This window comes from Barbus barbus (genome assembly GCF_936440315.1).
Source record: "Barbus barbus genome assembly, chromosome: 6".
Lineage (NCBI taxonomy): Eukaryota > Metazoa > Chordata > Actinopteri > Cypriniformes > Cyprinidae > Barbus > Barbus barbus.
Window position 1 is genome coordinate 28,029,062 of NC_136734.1, and position 26,493 is coordinate 28,055,554.

The 26,493-nt window shown below is 37.1% G+C and overlaps 3 protein-coding genes across 6 annotated transcripts in view; all 3 read left to right on the forward strand.

Annotated features, from left to right (window-relative positions):
• The window catches only part of coro1ca (coronin, actin binding protein, 1Ca), a 48,476-nt gene extending 32,097 nt beyond the window's left edge, over window positions 1–16,379 (forward strand). For 2 of the 4 annotated variants that reach the window (XR_013784362.1, XR_013784363.1), the window contains exons 3-11: window positions 4,417–4,539; window positions 7,733–7,862; window positions 9,155–9,336; window positions 9,535–9,654; window positions 9,826–9,930; window positions 10,437–11,360; window positions 12,313–12,370; window positions 13,487–13,729; window positions 15,668–16,379. Coding sequence is in view for 2 of the 4 variants with exons in the window: in XM_079419836.1 (XP_079275962.1) it covers window positions 4,417–4,539; window positions 7,733–7,862; window positions 9,155–9,336; window positions 9,535–9,654; window positions 9,826–9,930; window positions 10,437–10,582; window positions 12,313–12,370; window positions 13,487–13,729; window positions 15,668–15,787 (1,227 nt within the window). In the remaining 2 variants the exon portion in view is untranslated. The remainder of the gene's footprint in view (window positions 1–4,416; window positions 4,540–7,732; window positions 7,863–9,154; window positions 9,337–9,534; window positions 9,655–9,825; window positions 9,931–10,436; window positions 11,361–12,312; window positions 12,371–13,486; window positions 13,730–15,667) is intronic. The other 2 variants (XM_079419836.1, XM_079419835.1) reach the window with 1 other exon arrangement.
• Window positions 16,380–18,255: 1,876 nt separating this feature from the next.
• On the forward strand, window positions 18,256–20,539 carry selplg (selectin P ligand). The gene is made up of 2 exons (XM_079419995.1): window positions 18,256–18,335; window positions 18,830–20,539. The coding sequence occupies exons 1-2, from the start codon at window positions 18,333–18,335 to the stop codon at window positions 19,724–19,726; spliced, it is 900 nt and encodes a 299-aa protein (XP_079276121.1). The 5' UTR covers window positions 18,256–18,332; the 3' UTR covers window positions 19,727–20,539.
• Window positions 20,540–21,211: 672 nt separating this feature from the next.
• Window positions 21,212–25,652, forward strand: tmem119a (transmembrane protein 119a). Its single transcript, XM_079419996.1, has 2 exons — window positions 21,212–21,389; window positions 24,088–25,652. The coding sequence occupies exon 2, from the start codon at window positions 24,103–24,105 to the stop codon at window positions 24,778–24,780; it is 678 nt and encodes a 225-aa protein (XP_079276122.1). The 5' UTR covers window positions 21,212–21,389; window positions 24,088–24,102; the 3' UTR covers window positions 24,781–25,652.
• The last annotated feature ends 841 nt before the right edge of the window (window positions 25,653–26,493 follow it).

The following is a 26,493-nucleotide window of genomic DNA, read 5'->3' on the forward strand; positions in this document are numbered from 1 at the left end:
CACACACACACACACACACACATATACACAGTGCCCTCCAAAAGTAAGACAAAATTGCTCTGTTGGCTGTGGAGTCAAGACATTTGCAAATATGATTAAAAGATGAATATGAGACAAAACTACAGAATGCCACATTTTATTATTAGCCGTTTCAACACATAAATGTTTGACCAAATAAAAAGAACCTTTGTGCTTTTTTGCAAACTCTAATCTTGCCTTCCTATTTCTGGTGCTGGTCACATGTCAGAGGTCATCTTGCTGTGTAGCACCTGTAATTATGTGTCAAAGTCTCCTGAGGACAGTAGATTGTCAGAGCATCACCCCAGCTTTCTGGAAGTTGTTGGTGATTTTACAGACACGTCTTTTAGGGTTCATTTTCACAGCTTTTATGATTTGTCTGTCATCAACTACTGTTGTTTTCTCAGCCGATCAGGTCGTTGTTGGTTGTTGGTGTCGCTGGTGGTTTCCAAACTCTTGATTTCTCCATGCCCTTTGTTTTTGCTAGAGCTCTAATTGACTTCCTCTTTTCTTTTAGCATCCAAATCACTTGCTTTTCTCTCAGAGTCAGCTCCCTCATCTTCATCCTGGTTTGTCTGTGTCGTCATCGAATGCAAGATTCAGAATACAGAAGTAATGAATATAACTGATACGACACATTCCCTGCTTTTAATATCTGAAGAATTAATGCAACAGGACACAGCTGATCACTTAGAAAGACCTGTGAGGCAACTGTTCCAATACTTATGCTCACATCAGATAGAGGGATGAAACTATAAAAGTGCTGAACTTCTTAGCTGGTAAAACATCTATGTGTTGAATCACCCAATAATAAAATGTGACATTCTGTAGTTTTGTCTCATATTCATCTTTTAATCATATTTGTAAATGTCTTGACTCCACAGCCAACAGAGCAATTTTGTCTTTACTGTTCCAATACTTTTGGAGGGCACTGTACATATACATATACAGTGTCACAACTCAGGATCTCTCATAACTGGTGATTTTTCTACCTCATTACCTCATATTCTACCCTCCTTCTCCATTCAGGTCATATGTATTAGCCAATTGCATACACCTGCTGGCTCTGAGCAGCTCTCATTCTGACACACGGCTGGCCCCGCCCTCTCAGTCCTGATTGGCTGTTGGTGTGGCTCATGACATCTGGTTGGACGACTGCTGGGGTGCTTCAGTCAGGTCAGCTGTAGTCTGCTGCCTCTGGGCTCGCAGAGGAAATGGAAATTTCCACACTGACTAGATAAGACAGACATGCTTCTGCCGAAAGCGGCTCTGCTTCTGTAATACGTTTTGTTGGCAGCCTCCACAGTGTGTCGCGTCGTTCTGTCTCTTTCATTTCCTCCTTTCCTTATCTCTCTCTCTCTCTCTCTCTCTCTCTCTCTCTCTCTCTCGCGCTCGCTCGCTCGCTCGCTCTCTCTCTCTCTCGCTCGCTCGCTCGCTCTCTCGCTCTCTCACACATATATTGAGGCGCGGAATCCTGGTTTATTGATTGTATGAGTCAAGGCAGACCTGTGTTACTCGAGGTGAGGGATCTGCAGTAATGCTGCTACAGTTGCTATGCAACAGGTTAGACTCGCTGCACTCACTGCAGCAGTGATTTTTGGATGGCTCCGGTTGTAGTAAGCTATAATTAATTCACATAAATATTCATGATAAGTATAGCAGAGCCCCCCTGTAAGTGTATAATTTACCATAATGCATACTGGGTTTATCTCTGGATTTTTCCACAATCATAAACGTTGCAAAAAAAAAAGAAAGAAAATCTACCTGTAACTGCTGTAACTTTTTTTTTTTTTTTTTTGTACTTCAATTAGCAGGCATTCTAAAAATGTGTGAAAATGCACACATCATATAGATGTCTTTTTGATGTTTCATGTAATGACAAATTTTTTAGTTTTTTGAGCTGTTTTTACAGTTTGCTCATCGTTGTGATCACAAGCCTGCCTATGTAAGCACACAGACAAGTTTTATATACTATCTCTGCATGTGTTAATAAATAATAAAGCAAGCTGATCTAGAATCCATAAGCAGATGGATGACTGATGGACTGATGACCTTCTGCTCCAATGTCAGCGATCCATAAAAACCAAATGGCAATAATGTTAGGAAATCAATATAGAGGCTAATGCATATGCATCATCCTGATGCTCCTCTTTTGGAGGCTTTGAGTTATGATTACTTACTGGTTCTCTTGAGAGAACTAGTGCCCTTATATCACCTCCCCCCATCTTTTCTGCCATTGCTTCCTTCCACATGACTGACTAAACAAGCCAAAAACCAAATGCAAAAGATCATGAGATAGCAAGGGTTCTTGGTATGTTTTCTCTTGTAGCACGGCATGATGATACTGCTGCCCACGGATTGCCTATATCCCGTCTTTTATTTAAATTTTTTTTTTTTTTTTTTTATTTTACATATATTTTGTTTTTATTACATTTACAGTAAGCAGGGTTTAAAAGCAGAACTGTTTATCTAGATTTTTTTTCAAAAGCACATGAATTCTTCAGTAAAATGCTTATTCTTGGACTGTTGAAAGGTGTTAATACATTTGTAGATGTACGACTTTCTATTTCCGTGACACTTTCCTGCATCGCTTTACAGGTAGTTGCGTTACATTCCTTTCTGCACGTATAGCATGTATAGTTTACCAGCAGTACATCGTCATAACTTCACAACCCAGACAACATCAGTGATTCTCTCACACTAGTCTCATGCCAACACGTATCTTGGTTTGTTGTCTTTTGGTGCATGTGATGGCTGATCAACTGCTGCCCACAGCTGGATTGTGAAGTAGGAGCCTTAAATGAATTCTGTTTTTATTGGCGAGCAGCAGCGCTGTATGAGTATGTCTGAGTGTTTGTTTAGCTGTTCATGTTTGGTAATCAGCGTTCCTCATAATAGGTCTCTGTGTGTGAGTCTTGGATTATTTTCTCTGTTTTAAGAACATCTTCTTGCGTATATCTCCCTTTCTCTCCAATTACCTTTGATCTTTTGTTTGTGAAATGCTGTTTTGGCGCCTTATTCGTTCTTCTCATTCGAAAATGGGGTGGTTCTCTTTCAGAAGGCTATGTTATAACCATGCCCAGACTTGAGAAGGAATGTGTACACAGAGTGGTTTTCCGCACAGGTGGGTAGAGTCTTTTTGTACAAGCTGGGCCTGAGAAAACCATAGACACGGCACCATAAACACAGCAGCCGCGTGGACAAAAGTGTGGGTGTGGTCGTCTCTCCATCAGATGAAACCTGATCACGTAGCCCTGTGCAGAGATCAAAGGTCGTGACTCGGAGAGCAGAGGGCACTGATGTCATCAGCCAGTCAGCTGACTGGGCATGGCACCGCAGCCGTGCCTTTATTTGGCTTCTTTGTTAGCTGTGTACAAGGGAGAGGAGGGAAATCTTCTGTTGTATTTTTTTCCCCTAGTCTTCAGGCCTGTGCACTGTATAATGGCATTACATGATGTGCTCAGAATGAAGAATAACACTGTTTTTCATACACAAACATGCGTGCAAACAGTCGCATTGGATTTGACGGTCCAAATCTGGCTGCGTTTGCATGAGCCTATATCCCTTTAAATACAAAATGGTAATTGAAATATAGCACAGTAAAATACAGTAAAAATCAATTTCCACCGTTGATTTAATTTATATGCACCAATACTATTTGCCTACGTTTATTTTTTTAAAATATTACATTTTGAATATTAAATTAAATATTTTTAAATAATATTAAATATTGCATATTTTAACTTCGGATGCAATCAAAGCTGAATAAAATATAATTAGTATGTTGTATGTATTCATTATTTCACTGTGGTAACAAAAATAAAATGTAATTAATTGTTCTATTCCCAGTATTGGTTAAATGTGTATTTTCAGCAAAATAAAATAGAATTAATATATTCTTAGTATTTCTTGTTATACTTATTTATTATTCTTATTATATATTTAATTATTATTATTTAATTTCATAGGTTATTTAATTATAGTTATTTTTTTTGTTATCAAAGATATTTTTTTATTTTAAAATCTGCATTTTTCAAGTGGCAGGCTCATTTTAGCTTTCTCACACTTCCTTCACGCCCAAACCTCCTCGTGACCTTTCACTCCGAGTGAAAGGGTCAAGGGCCTGTTGCACGCATATTTCTGTGTCTGCATTTGGAAGCCAAGCTGTGAGAACAAAAGCCCCGCATTCTGTTTTTATTACAAATCAGCTGTCGTGTGTAAATGTTTCTGCTGTCGGTTTGAATGACCGGATGAGCTATTGTTTGAAAATTTGGAGAAGAATGGCTTTCTTGTTTTGGTGTTACGCAGAGCTTGGCTGGCATTGTCAGAGCTCATTTCATTCACCCAAAGGGCCGAACGCTCTCATAATCTAATATTGTCTTTGTTTTCTCTCTGCAGTCGGGCCGTATAGATAAGGCCTACCCTACAGTATGTGGCCACACTGGCCCTGTTCTGGACATTGACTGGTGCCCTCACAATGACCAGGTCATCGCTAGTGGATCTGAAGACTGCACCGTGATGGTACGTCACTCTTCCTTACATTTGCTTAACATTTACTTAAAGGGGTCATCGGATGCCCATTTTACACAAGTTAATGATTCTTTAGGATCTTAATGAAAAGTCAATAACGTGCTTTGGTTAAAATTTCTCAATGGTCGTGTAAAAAACACCTTTTTTTTTCCCTGTCAAAATCAGCTCTGTTTTTAGCAAGCCATTCTAGTCCCTGTTGCTTTAAATGCTAATGAGCTCTGCAGACCCCGCCCCTCTCTTCCGTGGAGTGACGAGCAGACCGTAAACTTCAGCTGTGAAACTGGCTAACTAGTACATTATTAGGAAAGGCTATTTGCAAAGATTCATAAAAAACCCTTATACTCACTACTTCTGTAGATGAAGCTGGATCATAAATGATTCCCGCGAACATAGACGCGTTTATGTAGACCGGGATCGGCGCATTCCCTTCAAAACGAAAGTAACGTTAATCCTCTGCATCTTCAGCGGCTCAGATGTCAGGAGTTAATGATGACTGCTATGTTCATTATTACATCTAACAACAAAACACCTCAATCGCTTAATCGACACGTTCTTGTATTCCCCTGCACCGGAGTCGACACAATGGCGGACTGATGAAAGCTCACTCAGGGCGGATCTAAGGAAAGACGGCCTTGTCAATCAACATAGGAGCGGCCTGTGCAGAACTACGTCACTCTGATAGGAATCTCAGAACAGCCTGATTTGAGAGAGGGGATTTTTTAAAAAAAATCACTGGGCGGATTTTTATCATTATAGGAGGGATGTGTACACACACTTCCAACACACATTTATGTTCAAACAACTTGTAAAGTGAATTTTGCATCTGATGACCCCTTTAAACTAATGAAAATATATGGTACATTGAATTTCTCATGGTGGATAAGGCCAAAGAGATTAATAGCTATAGCTAAAACTTTCCTTGAGAATATAGCTGTGATTATTTTAAAAATATTTTTGAAGAAAGCTTCTCATGCTCACCAAAGCTGTTTATTTGATCAAAATTATTTGAAATGTTGCAATTTAAAGTAACCGTTTTCTATTTTAATATCTATTAAATGTAATTTATTTCTATGATGCCAAAGCTGAATTTTCAACATCATTACTCCAGTCTTCAGTATCACGTGATCTTCAGAAAATATTCAAATACGCTGATTTAGTGCATTAGAAACATTTATTATTAATAATGTTAAAAATAGTTGTGCTGCTCAATTTTGTGTGCAAAACATATTTTTAGGGTTCTGTAATTAGAAACATCATTCAGTGGAAATCTTTTGTAACGTAAATGTCTTTATTGTTATGTTTAATCAGTTTAATGCTAAAGTTTTTTTGTTAATATTACATGTATAAATATTATAGGCTAAATGTATATAAATTAAACTATTAAATTCTGTAATGAACATAATGTGATGTTAATTGTCAGAATTATACACCTTTTTAAACCCCTAATTGTGACCATTTCTTCTACACTTAATTTGACTGACTAAATTATGTTGGGTCCCACTTTATATTAGGTGGCCTTAACAACTATGTACTTGCATTTCAATTCATAATTTGGTACAATGCACTTATTGTGTACATTTACATTATACTTATATTTTTAAATACTTATGTAATAACATCTGTAATTAATTTCTGTAATTGCATTTATAATTACACTGTTGACCCATCCCTTACACCTTAACCCACCCTTAAACCTACCCATACCATCAAACCTGTCCCTAACCTTACCCGTATCCCACCTCAATAGCAGCAAATGTGTTTTGCAATGCAATATGACCACAATAAGTACATAGTAGTTAAGGCCACCTAATATAAAGCGTGACCAGATGTTGAATAGCAGCTAGTTTTGATTCTGTACAGAAATGCACAAGATGATGGCATTGTGCGGCTCATTATTATTGCATGTAGTGTAACCCTAGCTAAACTCCTGCAGTCATTCTAAAGCTTGTTTATTGATGGGTGGATATGAGCATTTGTTGATAAGTTTCCTTGAATAGCCGGCATCACATCTCCACCCATCCATTGAGTCCATGTGTGGCTGGCAAAGTCTGCCCCATGACTCATGTGAACGGCAGTTGATGGGATCACAGCGCAACTGAAGGCTTGCTCTTCTGGACTGTTTTAGATTAGTTTGAGCCCAGCCTGAAGTCATTGAATCAGCAGTTACTATTTTATAGTTCTGAGGTCAGTCTGGCTGGCTCTGGGTCTGTTTATCATGCTACTAGCCCATATTTGGCCAGTGTGCTGAAAAACAACAACTGCAGTGCTGGTGTACGTGTAATGAGTGCACAAGTGTTGAGTTTAATAGGACACTGTCTCTCGTCCTCTCTTGGGGAATACAGAGGCCTGGGAAGTTGATTATTTCTACTGTTCTTCCTTGCCCTACCTTCCCAGAGTCATAAAATCTGAATTATATTGAGGTATAGACATGCTGGAGGGTAATTTTATTAGTGACCTATGATTATGACACTAAATGGGTTTAGCAGTCTGTGTGAGGGAATAATGTACACTCCTCCACTCTATTACACAGTTCAGCGGTCATTATACAGAAAAATTAAAATGCTGTGATTATCCAATCAGACTCGAGTGTTTTTAGAGAGCCATTTAATAAATGATGAGAATAAGTGTTATGTATAAGGAGACAAAAGGAAGTTAAAGAGAGAGAGGCTGACTTCAAAATCCCATGCTAGCATAGTACTTTAACTTTTTCTGCCATCTGTACTTTTAATCCTTGTTTAAAATGAAAACTCCGCTGGGAAAAAAAACTTTTCTTTGCGCTCTGCTGCCACCTTCAGGAAAATTAATGAAACGAGTCAAAACGAATCATTTAAAATTAAACAATATATATAATCTCAGATTTCATCATAATATAATTACTATAAAACTGAATCAAACATAATTGTTTAAATTAATGATATTTATACACTGGGTGTTTTTTCATATTATTTGCATTTATTTTTATATTTTCAATGCTCATTTTTCGTTTAAGTTGTAGTAATTGTAGTAATGTGCTTTTGTCATTTTATTTTTCATTTTAATTTTTCATCTAACATTTCATTTTTTTCCAGCATTATTTCATTTACCAAAAGTAAACAGATTGGATTTAATTCCCTGCCATGTATCTTTGCGCTTCAATAATGTTTTTATAAGAAAATGAGTATTTTTGAATATTTGTTGTTTTCAGGTGTGGCAGATCCCAGAGAACGGTTTGGTGACCTCCATGTCAGAGCCAGTGGTAGTGCTGGAGGGTCATTCTAAAAGGGTGGGAATCGTTACCTGGCATCCCACCGCCCGCAACATTCTGCTCAGCGCAGGTGAGAAGCCTCACCTGATCCATCAGGGAGAAGGAAACTTGGTGGAACCCGTAACAGAGCAGACAAGAAATAAAAGGGAACAGAGAGGAGATGGGGTTGAGGAAATGATGCACCTCAGTCTCTGTTGCGTTCATGTTTTGAAAATTTTAAACACTGTTAGATCCAGCTCTGGTCGCCAGATCATGTCAGAAAATATCTATTTTGTCTAGTAACTGAACAACTAGTCAGTAAAATTGTCTAATACCCAAAACCTGTTAACAGCAATACTTGTCTTGTACCCAAAAGCAGTGTTTAACAGTCTTCTATCAGTTGACTGCGCAAAGCTAGTGAAGGGTAGAAATAAGAGACTAAGTGATGATGATAAAAAGGAGCTTATTGTATAATCTTAGTTGTTTGTTTCAATGCTTAGACTTCGTCTGATGAAAACAAATCCAGCAAGTAGTGTTATACCAAACTAATTCACAACAACATTCCATAAACGATCTCCGTTTACACTACACAACCGAAAAAGCACAACACATGACCATTCATGCAGGTACAACCATAGATATGTATAGGTAGATTCCCTATTGTCTGCGTGCTTGGAGCAGTTGAATGGGGAATCTACCCATACATATCTATGGGTACTATAACGAGTATTATGTTATTGTTTACACAGTCATCAAGGATACGCAGAGCGTCTGTTTTGGTCCATTTACACTGAAACGCAACCCCGGAGTTTTCAAACTAAAATGGGGTCTGCAGCGTTTTCAAAAGTCTCCGTTTTCGACCTTGAAAACGCCGGAGTAGTGTAAACGATAGGTGTAACCGTAGCAAAAGTTATGCGTTTTAAAACAAAAATGCACTAGTGTAAATGGGGCCTCAATCATTCAGACAAAATAGTTCATGAAACCCCACAATCGTAAGATCAAACAATAATAAAAATGCATAAGCATCAAAAATAATAGGAAATATAAAAACATCAAACTAATATGCGAATAAATTATAAAATAATAAATGATACAAATGAGAAATTATTGAAAAAAATCTAATTTTATAAAAGGCTAATAAATGATTATAAATGAATAAAAACAAGAAAAATAAAAACAACACAAATGCATGATTGCTCTCTTGATGCAAGGCACATTTTGCATTTGAGGATCCTCAGATCCTTCAGTTGCCTTTATCAGTGTCTGTCAAAGAAAGTTTAAATGGAAAAAGCCGCTCCTGCTGCTATCTAATGAACAGCATCTTTAACATTCACACGTGATTATTTGCCCATCTCGTGAGTTTTCTTATGGGCTTGTCTGCAGGCTGTGATAATGTGGTTATCGTCTGGAATGTGGGGACGGGAGAGGCCATGATCACCCTGGAGGACATGCACCCTGACATCATCTTCAGCGTCTGTTGGAACCGTAACGGCAGCCTCATCTGCACCGCCTGCAAGGACAAGAAAGTCCGGGTCATCGACCCACGCAAGGAGGAGATCATTGCGGTGAGTGCTTGCAAATAGGCAGATAATATTTCTGAATTTTAATTGTAAAATCTGAATAAAGTAGTTTCTGAATGACATGGACTGACGTGATTCTCTGGCTTTTGTGCGGATGTGTTTTGTGCTCGACTCGAAGCATTCGGCCGCTCAGTTTGAGTGAATGAGAGCAGTGATGTGTTATGGTGTGTGTTTCGCTGACAGGAGAAGGACAAGGCCCATGAGGGTGCCAGACCCATGAGAGCTATTTTCCTGTCTGACGGCAAAGTGTTCACCACTGGTTTTAGCCGCATGAGCGAGAGACAACTCGCCCTCTGGGATCCGGTAAGTTGCCATGGAAAAAGTAGAGCGATTTAATTCTAATACCTGCTCATGAATAAATGCCAAGACTAGTCTTAATTAGATCTTTCTTATGTTTTCCGAATTAAGAAAATAACATATCTTTTGTCTTTTTTAATATAATTAGACCTCATGTTTGCTCTGTTTGTCTGGCAGGACAATATGGAGGAGCCAGTTTCTGTCCATGAGATGGACACCAGTAACGGAGTCCTCCTGCCCTTCTATGATCCTGATACTAACGTGGTCTACCTGTGTGGAAAGGTAAACGCAGCGCATGCGTTACTGTTCAAAAGACTGTCAAAAGTTTCAAATATTTCAAATCCTGTTGTTTTGGAATTTCCATTCCTGTTTTGGAATGTGACACTGTTTTCTTTCAAAACATGTAGCAGCACAACTGCAGTCCACATAGATAATATACATAGATAATAATGTTTCTTGAACACCAAATCAGCATATTAGAATGATTTGTTAAGAATAATGTGACACTGAAAATGGGAGGAATGGCTCCTGACTATTCATCAATTCAGAAAGAAATTGTACATTTACATTGCAGTAATATTTTACAATATTACTGTTTTTACTGGATTTTTAGTCAAATAAATGCAGCCTTGGTGAGCTCTTTCAAGATCTTTCAAGAATATGAAAGTATCTTACTGACTTTTGAGTGATAGTGTACACCTGGATGTTTAGAACTGGTTATGTTGTTTTGTAAAATGGTACAATGGTTTGGTGTGTTTTGGTTCTGACTGATGTTTTGTCTCTAATAGGGTGACAGCAGCATCCGTTACTTTGAGATCACAGACGAAGCTCCTTTTGTCCATTACCTCAGCACCTTTACCACTAAGGAGCCTCAGAGGGGCATGGGATACATGCCCAAGAGAGGGCTGGACGTCAACAAGTGTGAGATCGCAAGGTATAGCAAGAAAAATGATAGCAGCATGTGGGAGAATCTTATGAAACATCAGGAATATGACCAGGTCATATTTCACCCCAAAATAAGTTATATTTATTTTTGTTTTATCCTATTTTTAGGACCATATAGTATTTCCACATTGCATTTGTTTTACTTATTTACTTATTTAAATACAATAAATAAAGTAATAGATAATTGTAACTAGACAGGATGGTTTTCTTATTATAGTAATAACAATGACAAATAGAGGATATGCATAATTATAATAATTAAAATAATGTGTTAATGTAATGGGTAAAAAATGTATTTACATGTATGTATGTAATTTTTTCTTTTTGTTTTAAGGTGAAATATGACCTGGATGTTTCTTTATAAGATTTGCATGTTGTTGTTGTTTTGATTGTTTTTATGTAGTTGATTTAGTCTAGGTTTTGCTAGTTTTCCGAGTTTTTCAGGGCTCCAGACTGCGCCGCATTTGTGACCAAAAATAGTAATTTGCTGAGATCACCACTGGCGACTATATAAATTTAAATGTTAAAAATGTGCATGTAATGCCTTTTTTCCTGCTTGTTTTGCGATCACATCATTTGTTATGTTAACGTAATAAACTGAGACGATGCGCATCAAAGTTTTGGTGGAAAAAGCCCTCAGCGATGACGGCACACCTGCTGCTCCAGTTGTGGCAGCATGAGAGAGACCGAAAATGATGGAGACGTGTGAAGTAAAAGTGCAGAAAAGCAGTGCCAATTTCATGCACAACTTGAACAAACTACAACAGGTAAAGCTGTCAGCTGTGTGGACATTAGCAGTATCGTTAACAATTCTCGTTTATAATCGATACCAATGATATGACTTCTTATCAAGAGTCTATATGCTGTTCTGTTAATGCGTGAACTTTGTTATTTGTAGCGCACTTGCTATCCATTAATCGCAATAAGCTTAGTACTCTGTTACCTTTTAATAAACAAAGTATCAGCTTTAAATTTCTGCTGAATTCATAACGAAATTCAAACAATAAATACTGTTTTGGTGCTCTTTAATGTGGGATGACGTTCAAGCGGCATGCAAACCCATCATATCTTTCTCTTTATTACTATAGTACATGAATAGTCATCAAAAAGTATAAGTATATTATTCCCATTTTAAGGGAAACTTAGTTCCCAGGACATCTACAAGATTGATTAAAATGCTGATAAAGACAAGAAAAGATGAGACATAAATACATGACAGAATGAAATGTTAAAGTGTTAAGAAAACAAGTAAAACGTGTTTATTCTGAGACACCTAAGAAAATAATTTGGTGTCTAATTTTGTTTCTTATAGGAGCCAACAGCTCCATAATTGTTTTTTTTTTGTTTTGTTTTTTTTAATGTCTGGAGCCCTGTTTTTACACTATAGTGCTAGTTGTCAGCTAGTACCACTGCATACAGGGAAGATAGAAGAGTCCCAATCCTCCCAAAAGAGGGCAGCAGTAGACCTGGTTAACAAAAGACTACTGGGTCCTCCAGAATAAAATGTATATTTCTAACGAGGAGTGATGCATGAATAGAAGTTCTGTTTTGTGGGTATCTAAGGCTCACGCATAATTGCTTAGTGTTTTATTTTTGTACGGTGGTATTTCCCCGTCTCACACCTTGTTCTGTTCTGTCTTCCCAAATGAGTCCTGCACTAACGTCTGCTACCCTCGTGATCATGTTCTAATAGACTTGTGTGCTTGTGTGTGTTCTCAGGTTTTACAAACTGCACGAGAGAAAGTGTGAACCTATCATCATGACTGTGCCAAGAAAAGTGAGCCTTTGGAGTTGTTTTGCTATTTTGTCTTTAAGAGTACAGGCTGGACTGTATATCCTGAGCCACAGCTTCCTCCTGCTTTGGCTTCTGTTTTCCGGCATTGTCAACGAGCTGTTCTATTAGTTTACCAGACCCGGTTTTGAAACTCATTCAGGTGGTTTTCACACTGGATTTGATTTATTTAATACTACTCCTCCACTGCAGGTCTTTCATCACATTTTATTATTTGGCTTTAAACTGCAGTATGTTCACACCAACTTGTACAACCGTGAGCCCTGTTGATAGCTGTTTACCACGGCACCTAGGCAGCAATGCTTAAGTCAGCGACAAAAATAGAAAGCTTCTTTTTTTGCATCCCTTTGTTTTTAATAAGGGTTCACTGAAAAGAATAACCCTCTGACCCAGGACCAGTGGGAGATTATTTAGGGCCAGCGCTGCCAAGATTTTCACTAGCCATATTAAAAACCTTTAGCTTTTTATATTTGCTGAAAATCTTTGTAATTAACATTTAAATGTTAAAATATATATTTAAACAAATAAAAAGCAATGCATATTAAGCTCTAAATATCTAGGTGTACACTGCTTTTCAAAAGTTTTGAAATTATAATTTAAAGTTACTGTTTTCTATTTCAGTATATTGTAATTTATTCCTATAACGACAGCTGAATTTTCAGCAGCTATTGCTCCAGTCTTTAGTGTTACATGATCCTTCAGAAATCATTAGATTATGCTGATTTGTGCTGCTTAATGTTTTTGTGAAGACATTTCCGTACAACAATCAAAAGATGTTGAAATGAAAACCTTTTGTAACATTATCAATGTCTTTAATGTCACTTGATCAATTTAATGCATCCTGGCTGTATGAATTTATTAATTAATTTATTTTCTAAAAACTTAATGAACCCAATCTTTTGAATGGTATAGTGTATATATTGAAAAATATAAATATTGTTTCCAAAAAATATTTAAAAATACATTGACGAGAAATGAATGCTCGAAAGCCAGCTTTGACAACAAGCAACTGCATCTTTACTTTTGCATGATTGATTGAATGATTTGCATGATTCATATCCTGCATATCTTAACAACTAATAGCTCACTTCCTTCCATCAGTCGGACCTGTTCCAGGATGACCTTTACCCTGACACGGCGGGTCCAGAGGCCCCCCTGGAGGCCGAGGACTGGTTTGAAGGGAAGAACGGAGAACCTGTCCTGATATCCCTGAAACATGGATACATCCCAGGCAAGAACCGTGATCTCAAAGTGGTCAAGAAGAACATCCTAGACAACAAGATGAGCAAGAATACAGAGAATAACGCCCCTGCCGTCAAGACTGCCACCTCCACACCATCTATCGTAAGTGGGACTCATTTGCTAATTTTTTCCTGTTCGTTTTATCATACTACGGCATTCTATTTTGCTTCTCTATGGACTTTTTCCTCCTAAATCTCAATTCCCTGCATTCAATTCTCTGAGAAATATAAAATAAATGCCAAATATTTCTGTAGCCGTATTGCACTGTGCTTCAGTTGTGACCTACATGCAGCTAAATTATTATATTGTTCAAGGCCAACTTCTCTTTTTGGCTCATATATAGTGTTTTTAAGGATGTTCTACAGCAGACCCAACCCCCAACCACATGCCTGCTTAACCACATGACAGCAACATCACATGTGTGTCCCACCCACTAAACCCAGCTCTCTGGCTCAGAGCTATAATCACAGGAGCCAGAGCACTACCCTACCAACACACCAATGTTAGCTGCTATTTATAACACCTAAAGATCGTTCTACAAGCGGACTTAATTATTTGCATATGCAGTGTTGTAATTAACTACAATTCTAACTATTAAAAACATTTTCATGAATTAAAAAAATACGATATAATTTGGACATAACTGAAATAAGTAGTAAAATGACAAAAAAAAACGGTAATAAACATAAATGAAAGTTAAATCGATAAGTACATAATATAGAAATAAACAAGTCTTCTGTTTTCTTTTGTTCCAATGTATATTATTATTATTATTATTAGTTTTTCAACTTTTCCCTTACTTTTACTTGTTTGAATGTTCTTTCTGTTTATACTGTATGTATACATGTATGTATGTACCAAGAGCTCCTGAAAAACCACAACAAATTCCTTGTGTGTTTGAGCACACTTGCCGAATGAAAGCTCATTCTATTCTATTCTATTCTATTCTAAATAGAAATAATAAAACAAAAGAAAAAAAAAACAATAAAATGTCACTATGAAAATGACTATATGAAAATAAAAATAAAAGCCAATACAAAATATACAAATATTCTATAATAATAATAATAATAATAATAAAATATTATATAATATAAAAATGAGTAAATAATCAATATTAAAATAACGTTGACATATAGATGATATTCTAGTAAATCACAAAGTGAACCTCAGTGTTTAGCGACAGTAAATGTGTTTTGTAAAGGAAGAATGTATATTGGTATAATTCAAATTACAATTTTATATTTTTCTAAATGTGACCCTGGACCACAAAACCAGTAAGTTAAGTGTCAGTATTTCAAGTGACAGTAAATTGAGATGTATACTTCATCTGAAAGCTGAATAAATACACTTTCTATTGATGAATTGTTTGTTAGGATCGGACAATATTTGGCTGAGATACAACTATTTGAAAATCTGGAATCTGAGGGTGCAAAAAAATCTAAATATTGAGAAAATCACTTTTAAAATTGTCCAAATTAAGTTCTTAGAGATGCTTTTTACTAATCAAAAATGAAGTTTTGATATATTTATGGTAAGAAATTTACAAAATATCTTCATGGAACATGATCTTTACTTAATATCCTAATGATTTTTGGCATAAAATAAAAATGGATAATTTTGACCCATACAGTGTATTTTTGACTATTGCTACAAATATACCCCAGCGACTTAAGACTGGTTTTGTGGTCCAGGGTCACATATGTACACACACACACACACACAGACATGTTGGTTTTTGTGGTTTATGGGGACTCTCCATAGGTGTAATGGTTTTTATACTGAACAAACTGTGTGTGCTATTGCCCTACACCAACCCTACACCTAAACTTAGCCCTCACAGGAGACTTGTTTTTAAGCCTTTTGAATTACGGGGACATAGGCAGTGTCCTCATAAACCACCTTCATATTGTAATACCTCTGTCATACCCATGTCATTATACAAATTTGTGTCCTCATAAACCACATAAACATGCACACACACACAGAAATACGTTAAAAAATTGTCCTTAAATCTTCTTTTACTTTTTTTCTCAACAGAAAAGTGAAGCTAAGCTGGAAGAGGTTTTGAAAGAAATGAAATCTCTTAGAGAGCTGGTCAGCAGTCAGGAAAAAAGAATTGCCAAACTTGAGGAGCACCTGTCTAAAATGGACATCTAATGGACCCTGAAATCCCTTCCCCTTCTTCTATTCAGGATATCCCATTGGCCAGGTGGGCGGGACCCGTCACTGCCAATCACCATGACAGCGTTCCGTCTGAAGCCTGCCTTGAAAAGACTCCAACCAACATTCCAAGATGATAATTTTTTTTCTTTTGTGCAATCCCCAAAACCTGTTTATACCTCATAGCCATTTGGAAAACTAGAAACGCCTTCAGTTTCTCTCAAAATTGGACCTGTTTAGCTTTTTACTCAGTCTCACTCCAAATCTTTCTGCAACGGCTGTGTTTTATCTGGTGTTCTTGAAAGGTCTTAAGTTTTTTGTTTTGTTTTTCTTATTAAAATTGTGACCAAGCAGATTGCATCATGAAGCAGTTACATGAACTTGATGAGCTCAAAGTTTGAAGTAGCCATCAGTATTGCAGTTCCCCTTTCACCCTTCTGAGTTGCCAAATTTAATGAGTTATGCACCTCCTTGACAGTATTTGACTAGCTTTTCATTTTGTACTTTGTAAAAGGGACAAAGCTATATGCTAGTAATGCAAGGAGGGTAAATCATTGGAACCATTCGTCAATGTTATAGGTGTCTTTCTTGAGAATAAAAAAAAATAAAGATTTTAATCAAACATGTAGAGTTGACAAAGTTTACAAACCAGTACTGGAAAGCAGGTGCACTAAAATTTTCCACAAAGGACTTCTTTTTTTTCTTTTCTTTTTTTAATAGGTACCAATGTAAAAGTATTAAAATATTAATTAGCAAAATAATCAAAATAATTGTGGTTCTGATGGTTGCCATGAATACAGCCAATGTGTACTCTACTCACAACATTTTCTCAATGGCAAACGTTGCTCATCATAATGATAATACAAGCAAATTGAGTTAGTTTTTCCCCTTTCTAGTTTCTTCATTCATGATCTGTTTCCTGAATGAAGCCAGAACCAGTACGGGTCTCGCTTTGGAAACTCTAGAAGGTCTCAACTTCTAGTTTCACATCCCGAAACATGGTGATATAAGCTCAGAACAAGGTAACGCCCATAGACGTTCATTAGCTTTAGCAGCGTCGTTCGTTGCTTTACCAGCTCGATAGCTTTTCACTCTGACTTTGTTCAGACATCATTCAGGTCTAAGGAGCACCGTTAGGTTTGCTTTGCTTTCTCATTAATTCCTACGAATCTCATCTTGAGTTGTGCCGTCCACACCATCTCAGAAACAAGCTTGTTTGATGTACATACTTTTGCTGTGCATTGTAGACCGTGACTACCAGTACAATAGTGAGTCATGATTGACTTCCTTTTCCTAATAAGCTCTTTTGCGATGCACTGTCTCTCTTGCTCTCCCAGTCAAGCAGAACCAGTTCTCTCCAGGGACGGCTCACGTCTAGATGATGATTTGCTTGCTTATGTATTGGCCATGCCAGGAAGAGAGGAAACTGTGATTCTGTTGTTCAGACTGCTTTGGCTACATCCTTCGTCAGTGTTCTCTTGTGGTTTTCGTTCTGACGCTTCTACGCATCTCATTTCAGTTTGCATCACTGCCTAGTGCCGCTTTCATAGATTCTGAAAAGCATCTTCCCTCCTCCACATGCTTTTTCCGCTAAAATAGCCAGTGTCTTCTCACCTCAGAACCAGTACGTGACCTACAAGAACTTAATTTGAAACAAGGCTTCAGATCGGTGTCTGACAGCGACAACTCAGTACCTCTGATGTCATTCTCTCACATTCGCACTCTTTTCTTGGTGAAGTTTTAAAGTGAAGGGTTTGAAAATGTAGGGGCTGTGTTTATGGGTACAGATGTGCCAAGCTGTGCGATGGATCCATATTGAGTGTTTAAGTGGCCTCAGGAGGCATCTGTGATGCAGCCTCGAGCGTGTGCTTTCAAAGGAGTGAATGATTGAAGTGAAAAGGGATTTTTGTAGGTTGAAAAGATAATGCAGGAAGAAGGCTGGATGTAAGAGATTTATTTTGATGCTTTGTAAATATATTTTTTTAGTTTTCCTTTGCTTGTTTTTTTCTTTGGCTGTAGGAAGGTGTATGTCCATCATTTGGAGTTTGATGGTTTTAAAGAATTCTCAATTTTCCCTGCATCATTATGCGCACTGTGAGCCTTTAATGTTTCCAATGATACAATGAAATAAGAATCGAAAGGAAGGAGATCTAGAAGTTCCATTTTGTGCATAACTGTTCCATTTTTGTTCATTCATCTGCTTCAAGTATAAAGTCTTACTGATTACCAGAAAAATAAAAAATAAACAATCATTGGCCTTTGTGTTTGTCTTTTTTTCTCTCTAATTATTAAACCTCTTTTTGTGGAAGCATGGTTTGGTTACAAGTTCTTTCTTGGTGTTTTAGGGAACTAAGATGTGATATTTAAGTTTCTCTCTTGCTCATTTGTGTTTGCGTCACAGTTTGAGAACCTCGGCTTTATCCTGACGCTTCATGAGGTTTGACTTCCTGTATTTTTTGCAGCGAGTAGGTTTTGCGACTGCATTGTGAGTGTGTGAGGGGGCCTAACGATTCATTGAACTCCAGATCAACGGTAGAAACTGATGGTACGTACTTCTATTTTCTATTTGAATTCTGCCTTAACAAATTTTGTCTAAAATCAGATGTTAGGTTAATACGGTGTGGTGTTTTTTTAAAATCCATCAACTGTGGAGTGTACGTGACTAAATATCTGAGTAAACTGTTAAAGATTTCATAAAGTGTGATCATAACTGTAATTGTGATATATTTTAAACTTAAGTGTGGATAACTATAAAAGAATGATACTTTTGTCAGCTCAAAGGAAGTAATGGTGTAACCACATGCTGTAGTCGCAAACTTAACCTTGTTACGAGCAACCCGTTTATAGTCAGCAATGAGGTGTTTTGTTCTTCCATTGTAGCTACACCTCAGTTCGCTCTCGGTTTTCACTGTCTGAAAGTTCCTCTCCACTCAGTATACTAGGGAGGAATAACCATACAGCATATGAATGTGAAAATAAAGTTTGGTGATGTTTTGTGCGTCTAAAACACTATTGCAACATTCTGTCATTTTTGTGCAGATGGCGATGGTAACTAACCGACTTGGGTGTTTACCAGTTCTTATTTTGATGCTGACTTTGAGCAGTTCAGTTACGTCAAGATCTCTTAGGATGAAAAGGGAAATTAGTCACAATGTGACAACGATAAACACCAGCGACACACACAGTACAGCAACTGTAGCTCAAGCCAAGAATGCAACAAGTGCCACCATGGAAACTTTGAAGGCTTCGAGTATGTTACAGACAGTAACTATAATACCTGATTTAAATATCTCAGCAACTACAGATTACCATCATGCTCCAGATTTGAACCACACCCAACAAAGCTACACTGCAGGAACCGAGAACCTGACAGTCCACCAGTCAACAAATAACGAGAGTGCTTTTCACACCCAACTTCCCACAATAAATAACAGTACTGGATACATTTCACATGCAGGAAGTTCTGCCCCCACATTTTCTACATCGCTGGAGCCCGGTAAGGTAACAGAGAAGCACATGACAGCAGCGACGACAAGAATGTCCACAGATGCAAAAACACTTACTACTCCAGTTACCTCGACCACAGCCACGACTCACTCATGTTCCACTGCCTCTTCTCAAAAGGACGGACTTGTGAGTCGTTGCCTCATCGCCATCGCCTCGATGGCTGCGTTGACCACCATCTTTATCATTAGCACCATCTGCCTGGCTACCAAACTCTCGGGATACAGATACAGGCATAAGGCGTATCTTCTTCAGGAGACTGAGATGGTCTGCATTTCTGCCCTGATGAACGATACCGATCACCCGGTTCCAAAGCCAAGACGACATCCCAAAAATAATGGAGCGTTAATCCCCAATACTGAGGATGGAGATCCTGACGGAGATAATCTCACTCTAAACAGCTTTCTTCCTGATACCGAGGGCCCTCTTTAGAAGTTTAGACCCGTATGCACTGAGAAACAGGATGCATCAAGGGATTTTTTGCTCTCAAACGTGAAGGCAGTGCTCAGGTTTGACCCAAACCCAGCTCTAGAATGGTTTGCACTGTCAGTACAATACACAGTAAATCTGTGGTACAGGTTTATCAGTTTTCTCTCTCAATGACGTTCTAGCAATAGTCTGATGCCTGGCTTTTAAAACAACCATTTTATGATTTGCTGTACAATAATCCACATCTTTTATTTAATCAGTGGAACATTTAATTGTAAAGAGGTTTGAATGTTATATGAGATATTGTACTACTACGTTCTCTGAGGAGCTCAGGCATTAGTAGGGCTTGGCAGAATATATTGCTGAATATAGTCTATTCCTGTCTGTGGTTCAGATAGCGCTATATAATTTACTTGAACAGAGTGATGTTGGAGATTATCACAGTCTGAATATAACATGTTATCATTGCAAATGTACATAAAATACATGCTTTCACATTTACCCAGAAAGAATTTAGCTTTTGCACAGAAATTACACACTTTGTGTGAATTAAAAAAAAAAAAAAAAAATGGCCAAAGCCTAGTAGATTAACACTGTGGAAACCAATAGGTAGTCAGCAAAATATTTTTTTTCAGTTCACGTTTAGTTTTATTTGTACTGTTGTATTTTTTTCTGCTGTATAATAGGCTATTTTCTATGTAAACTCTGTGTAGGCAACTGAATGTTGTGCAAAATGACATGGAAAAAGTAATCGTGCAGGGATAACCCAGTTGTTATGCAAACTAATTTTATAAATGTTAAATAAATCATTTAATTGAAGTGACTTGGACCTCTTACATTTTAAAGTCAATGTGAATTACAACCCATTTTTATGTTTAAGTTATACGAGATTCAACTAAAGATTTTTAAAAACTAGCTGAAATTATTATACTTACAATTGCACAAATTGAAGTAGGTGGAAAGTCTTTACGCTGTAATGTGACATACGGCATTTCTTGGTTGGATCCACTGGGAATAAATTGGATCAGGAAAAAAAGTGGGTGTTACTATAAATACCTGAATTGAGCCAGACCTAATGAGAATAAAATAATGCCAAAGTAGCAATTTAACCTATGGTTTTAACCTTCGCCCTTTTTTTACATTGCTTCAGTGGAAAGTAGTTTCTGAAGAATATAAAAAATTGTGAAGATAAACAACTTTATTTGAAATAGCATGCAATGATGAATAGCATTAAAATAAATGGGGCCAATTTTTTGACCGATTAATTGCAGTTCAATCTCTGATGTTAATTTAAAAAAAAAGACCGGATACGGTGATAAAATGTGAAGCAATTTTTACAGCCAAATATGTTATTTTGTAACATCTGACTTGTTTTTAGTTTGGTGAATAGCTTGATTGTCCCATGCTTCCATCCGTGTTCTATAGAGGAAAGAAAGAGAAGGACAGAAAAAGGGAGGAGATGGAGTAAGAGGGGAGGGAAATGTCCTTGTGCAATTATCCAGATTTCTTTAGGAAAACCCACACAGTCAGAAGCTTCCATAAGCCTTTCAGGAGAACGCACAGGCAGCTTTTTTTCTTTCACAACTGTATTTGTCTTTATTTATTTTGCATACCTGTAGCTTGAAGTGTTATCAAAGTGCATCAGAGACAGGAAGTAACACCAGCAGTGAGTATTTTTACATTTCCTTCATTAAGAGAGTTTATTTGATGTTTTGCTTTCACATTATAAATAATTTGTTTGCACACTCTTATTTAAAATGATTTTTTTATCAGTGTCACGCAATAATGCTTAATAAAATTCTGATGAGTTTCATGTTTTTCTGATATAGAGGCCTCAAAAAGTATTTAGGAATAAATGCAAAACATCAAATACTAGTATCTGCAAACAAATGTTGCCAGATCTTTTATTAGAACCACCTCTGCTTTTCTATATAATTTTATTGCTTTTAACCCACTGGTCTTTAATCAACTTTTCACATGAAATATATGTACTATCTATTTATGAAAAAAAAAAAAAACCTTGGCCTTATTGATATTGATATTTTGTGATATGCAAGTGAGTGTTCACTTTTGTGTCCATATTTCACTGTTCTTTGTTTACGCTTTACATAAAGTTTCTTATGTTGTCTAATGCTGTGCTATGGCAAAGGCCAAACTTTTATTTCTTATTTTATTGTAAAAATATGTATCCTTATTTTATTTTTGTAGTCTGCACAGATACCACATATTCTATTTTGATTAATTTGGCAGATGCTTCCTGCGTTTGCTTTCTTAATCCAAGTAACATTTCTGCAACACATTGCTGTGATTATTACCTCATCTTGTTCACTAATACAAAATTGTACTGAGTGCAACGCCTTCTGATTAGCAGAACAGAGAATGTAGTCATAGCTGAGGGTTAGTCAGCGCGGTCGGCACTAAGGAGGAAATGTTTTATAGAAGTAAAGGCATTTATCTGACTGTATTGGATAGTAGTCAATCCCCCGGTTTCACAGACAAGGCTTAAGCCTAGTCCTAGACTAAAATGTAAGTCTGAGCTGTTTCGACTGAAATAAACTTGCACTGACTGATCTTAAAACATATCGGTGCCTTTGTTTTGTCTCAAGATGCACCCATTCATGTTTTTTTCTAAGCATGTTTATAAAAAATACTTAAATGTCCTAATTGAACTATGGCCTAATCCTGTTTTAATCTAAGCCCTGTCTGTGAAACCGGGCCAATATGTGGTTTACACTGCCAATTCTGATAGTGTTTATTTGGGAATTTACCTTCAAACCTAACCTGCTACTGGTTAAAGTAGCTTGTCCATCCTTTACTTTTTAATAAATGGTTTACTTCTAGCATGAACGATTTATAAATTTGTCCACCCGTAATGCATAGTCTTGACGATTGGTAAAGCATATGAATATGATGTGTGTGTTCTTGAGCAGTGCAGAAATAGTCTCACTGGTCTGTGGCCTGTCTCATTGCAGCTGGGCTGTAATTACAGACCTGTGAGCTGCGGCTCTCCCACGCCTTGCTGCACCCTCACAAATATATATCTGGCCTTGCTTTTGCTTTTCTGTGGTAAGCGGGTGGCATCAGCCAGGCAGGGAAATTACAAAGCAGGCCTGGACTCCCTCTGCCTCCACCCCAAATAAGTAATGACTGGATATAACAGGAATAGCTCGTCTCCTGTGAGGAAACAAAAACATGAAAATAGGCTCTTATGTAGAGAGTCTACAGTGATGTGTGATACAAGCATCTTCCTTCCTGTGATTCACAGAAAAGCCGATATAGTACCGATAATACTGATAGTAGCTCTGTGTGAGTAGGTATAGGTATATTAGGTATAGTAGGTATTTCCCAACACTGAAAGTGGAAAATTGTTCATTATATTGCAGTCTACATAATATGATGCAAAGACCTCTATGACCCTTGCAATACAATACAAATTAATTGATCACCAAATGAGCTTAAAAAAGAGATTTAAACAAGTAATAATACCATGGTATATTAATACCGGTACTCCAAGGTACTTCTAAAAATATCATGGTACATAATGAAGAAAAAATGCCATTGTAGTTTCTGGATACTTTTTGTTTTTATTTTTATTTTTTTTATTTTGGTGCTATTCTGTTTGTGACAAATTTTGATTTTATTTATTTACTTATGTATTTATCATTTATTTTTACTTTTATTGGTCAAAAAATATAAAAATAATTATTTTTTTAACTAAAAAAAAAAAAAAAAAAAAAAAAAAAAAATACAACATGGTAACGTGTTACAATAAGTTTCCACTTAACATTAGTTAACATGAAGTAATGAAAAATGCTTCTAAAGCATTTAGTAATCTTAATGTTATTTTCAGCATTTACTTCTACAATATTAAAATCAAAAGTTGTATCTCTTAATTTTATTTGATGGACCTGAGCAAAGATGTACTAACAACAAACAATTGAACAAATGTATTGCTCAGTGTTAGTTGATGCATTAACTAATGTTAACCAACGGGACCTTATTGTAATGTGGGTTACACTTTATTTTAAGGTGTCCTTGTTACTGTGTAATTATACATTTAAGTACTGAGTAATATTTATTAATTACATGTACTTACTATATGGTTAGGATTAGGGTTTGTCTTAGGGTTACTTGCATGTAATTATGCATCATTAATTAATTATTATAATGGTAAGTTTGTGTAATATGTGTAACAAGTACACCTTAAAATAAAATTACCGTCAAGTGTTATGATCTTCCAAATATGTATTAAAAAACTGCTGTAACCACCTTCAGGAAACAAAATGCTGATTCTTTTTTTTTTTTTTTCCTGTTTCTGTTGGGAATGACTAGTAACGGCCACATCTGTGTCCATTTTCTTTCAGGTTTTTAGAGGAAGCATGTCACTCTCTCTGCGCTTTGTTTGCCTGCTCCTGACTGCTCTGTGGGGCAGCAGTTGCTTCGCCAAGCCTGCCCCATTCAACGTGTCAATGGAGGGTAGCGGGGATGAACCCGAACTCATCTTTCCCATCACTCGTACCACCCATGTTCCTCCATCCCCCTCGCCTTCTCCCAACATAACAGCCACTTTCATCCGCATCAAAGACTTCCTTTTCAACCAGGTGGTGGACTTCCTGAAAGAGAACTTGCTTCTCATTATTGTGGTGACCTTTCTGTTGGTAGTCATCATCTTCATCGTCTGCTGCGCTTCAGCGATGAGTCACAAACGCAAGCTTGAGGCCTACTATCCTCCAAAGACCTACACACCCAGGAAATACATGAGCCAACCTAGTAAAGCTATGGAGAAACCACATAAACAGATTCAGGAAGAAGGTAAGACCACAACTGCAAAGGCCCTACGGGAACCCACTAAAGCACTGGTGGGTGAAAAGGAAGGAAAAGACCCCCGACCCAAGCCAAAAGAGGTCCAAAAGGTGGAGGATGTTGAAGAGGTGGAGATGCAGAAAGACGAGCCCAAGAAGAAAGAGGAGCCTCAGCCTACCACCTCAAATGTGACCTCCGGTCAGCCGCTGGTCTGTACGTGCCACCTCAGAAAGGCCAATCACACCACAGCGTGAGAGCTTTTTCTGTAACGTGCAGGAATGACCTAGGTCCCAAACTTTTTCTACTGGTAGATATACATCTTTTGGTAGATATGATGCCTACACTCTTACTTTTTGTGTTCTTGTTGCTTTGCTTTGTTGCAACCTGTGTATGTGCCATCAGAGGAAGAGTTTATTCAACATTTATGTTTCTTGAAAAATTTGTGTGCTAAATAAGAAAAGAACAGCGAGTTTATATTTTTATTATTCGTATGGAAAATAAACAACACAAAACTATTTTGTGAATCATTTTGAGAGACTTGAGAAAATATCTTTTGAAACTTTTTCTGACCCGTTTTCATTTCAGTTATATTTTACACGTCTATATGCATGGTGACCCATAATTTATGCTGTATTTTCCGAAGCTGTTATCAGGTGTTGTGCATGATGACCGTTATTTTATCCAAACTACATGACTTTGTCCAAACTTCATGATCTCAGTATTGGTTCTAATTAGCCAACATTTTGTCAGGTGTGTTTTGGCGTAAAGAAAAATAAACTCTGAAAATGAACTCTTCTGCTCTGTTCCAAATAAATGAATTGTTTCAGAGGTGCAGATACACTACTATTCAAAAGTTTGGGGTCTGTATGGTTTGTTTTTGAAAAGTCTTTTATGATCACAGAGGCTGTATTTATTGGTTTAAAAATACAGTAAAACATATAACTATTTCACAATTTCAGCAGCTGCTACTCCATCCTTTAGTGTTACATGATTCTTTCAGAAATCGTGCTGATTTGCTGCTCAGGAAACTTTCTTATCAATGTCAAAAAGCTGTACTAAATATTTTTGTGGAAACCACAACATATATTTGTCTTCAGTATTGTTTGAATAAAAAGTTAAAGAGAGTAAAAAGAAAGGCATTTATTTGAAATAGAAAATTTTTGCAACTATAAATGTTACCGATTTCTTGTGTTCTCTCTGTTTGTCTTGAACGGTGTGGTTTTGTTAAAAGAATTGCATTGGCTTGGCTGAAGCATATGAAACTCAAGAGCCCAGCAACAGAACCCAACGGAGCATAACGGCGGCAGCTACAGAGCTTTTGTCACATCCATACAATGTCCAATCAATATTTCAGAAGCTTGTTCCAACAGGCTCTCAGAGAGATCTGGACATATCTGGCCTCAATGGAAATATACTGGTTGCGATAGAACCAGACAATCATTTTTACATTGTCAATATTAAACTTTTTATGGACAACTTCAAAATTCCCAAGATTTACCCACTATAGATTATCCAACTTCATTCAGAAGTGGAATCATGGGTGAATTCCTTCATGCAAGTTGTTTTTCCAGAAAAACAATCCTCACACCTCTTTACCTACATGCAACTTTTGTTACAATGATGTTATCAGCCTATCATTGATTAATAGCCAGCTGAATGTAAATTAGCCTCATAACTGAAATTAAACCCCACTGCCATGGTGCAAGGCCAAGTGTTGGTAGCATGTAGACACCAAAGAGTAGACATCAAAGATATGCAGTGAAGCCAGGAACTTGAGCCCCGAAAAAGAACCCTAACTTAAGGTCGAATTCTCCCCACTTTTGTCCACAAGGTGCTAAATAATTCTGGAAATACACACTGCTTTCACTTCACTCCTGAACAATTAGATGCAGACTCGAACATGATTTTGGTTATGGTTAGCGTAACTGTATAGGTTACCGTTAATTCACCTAGTTTTGTTCTTCAGA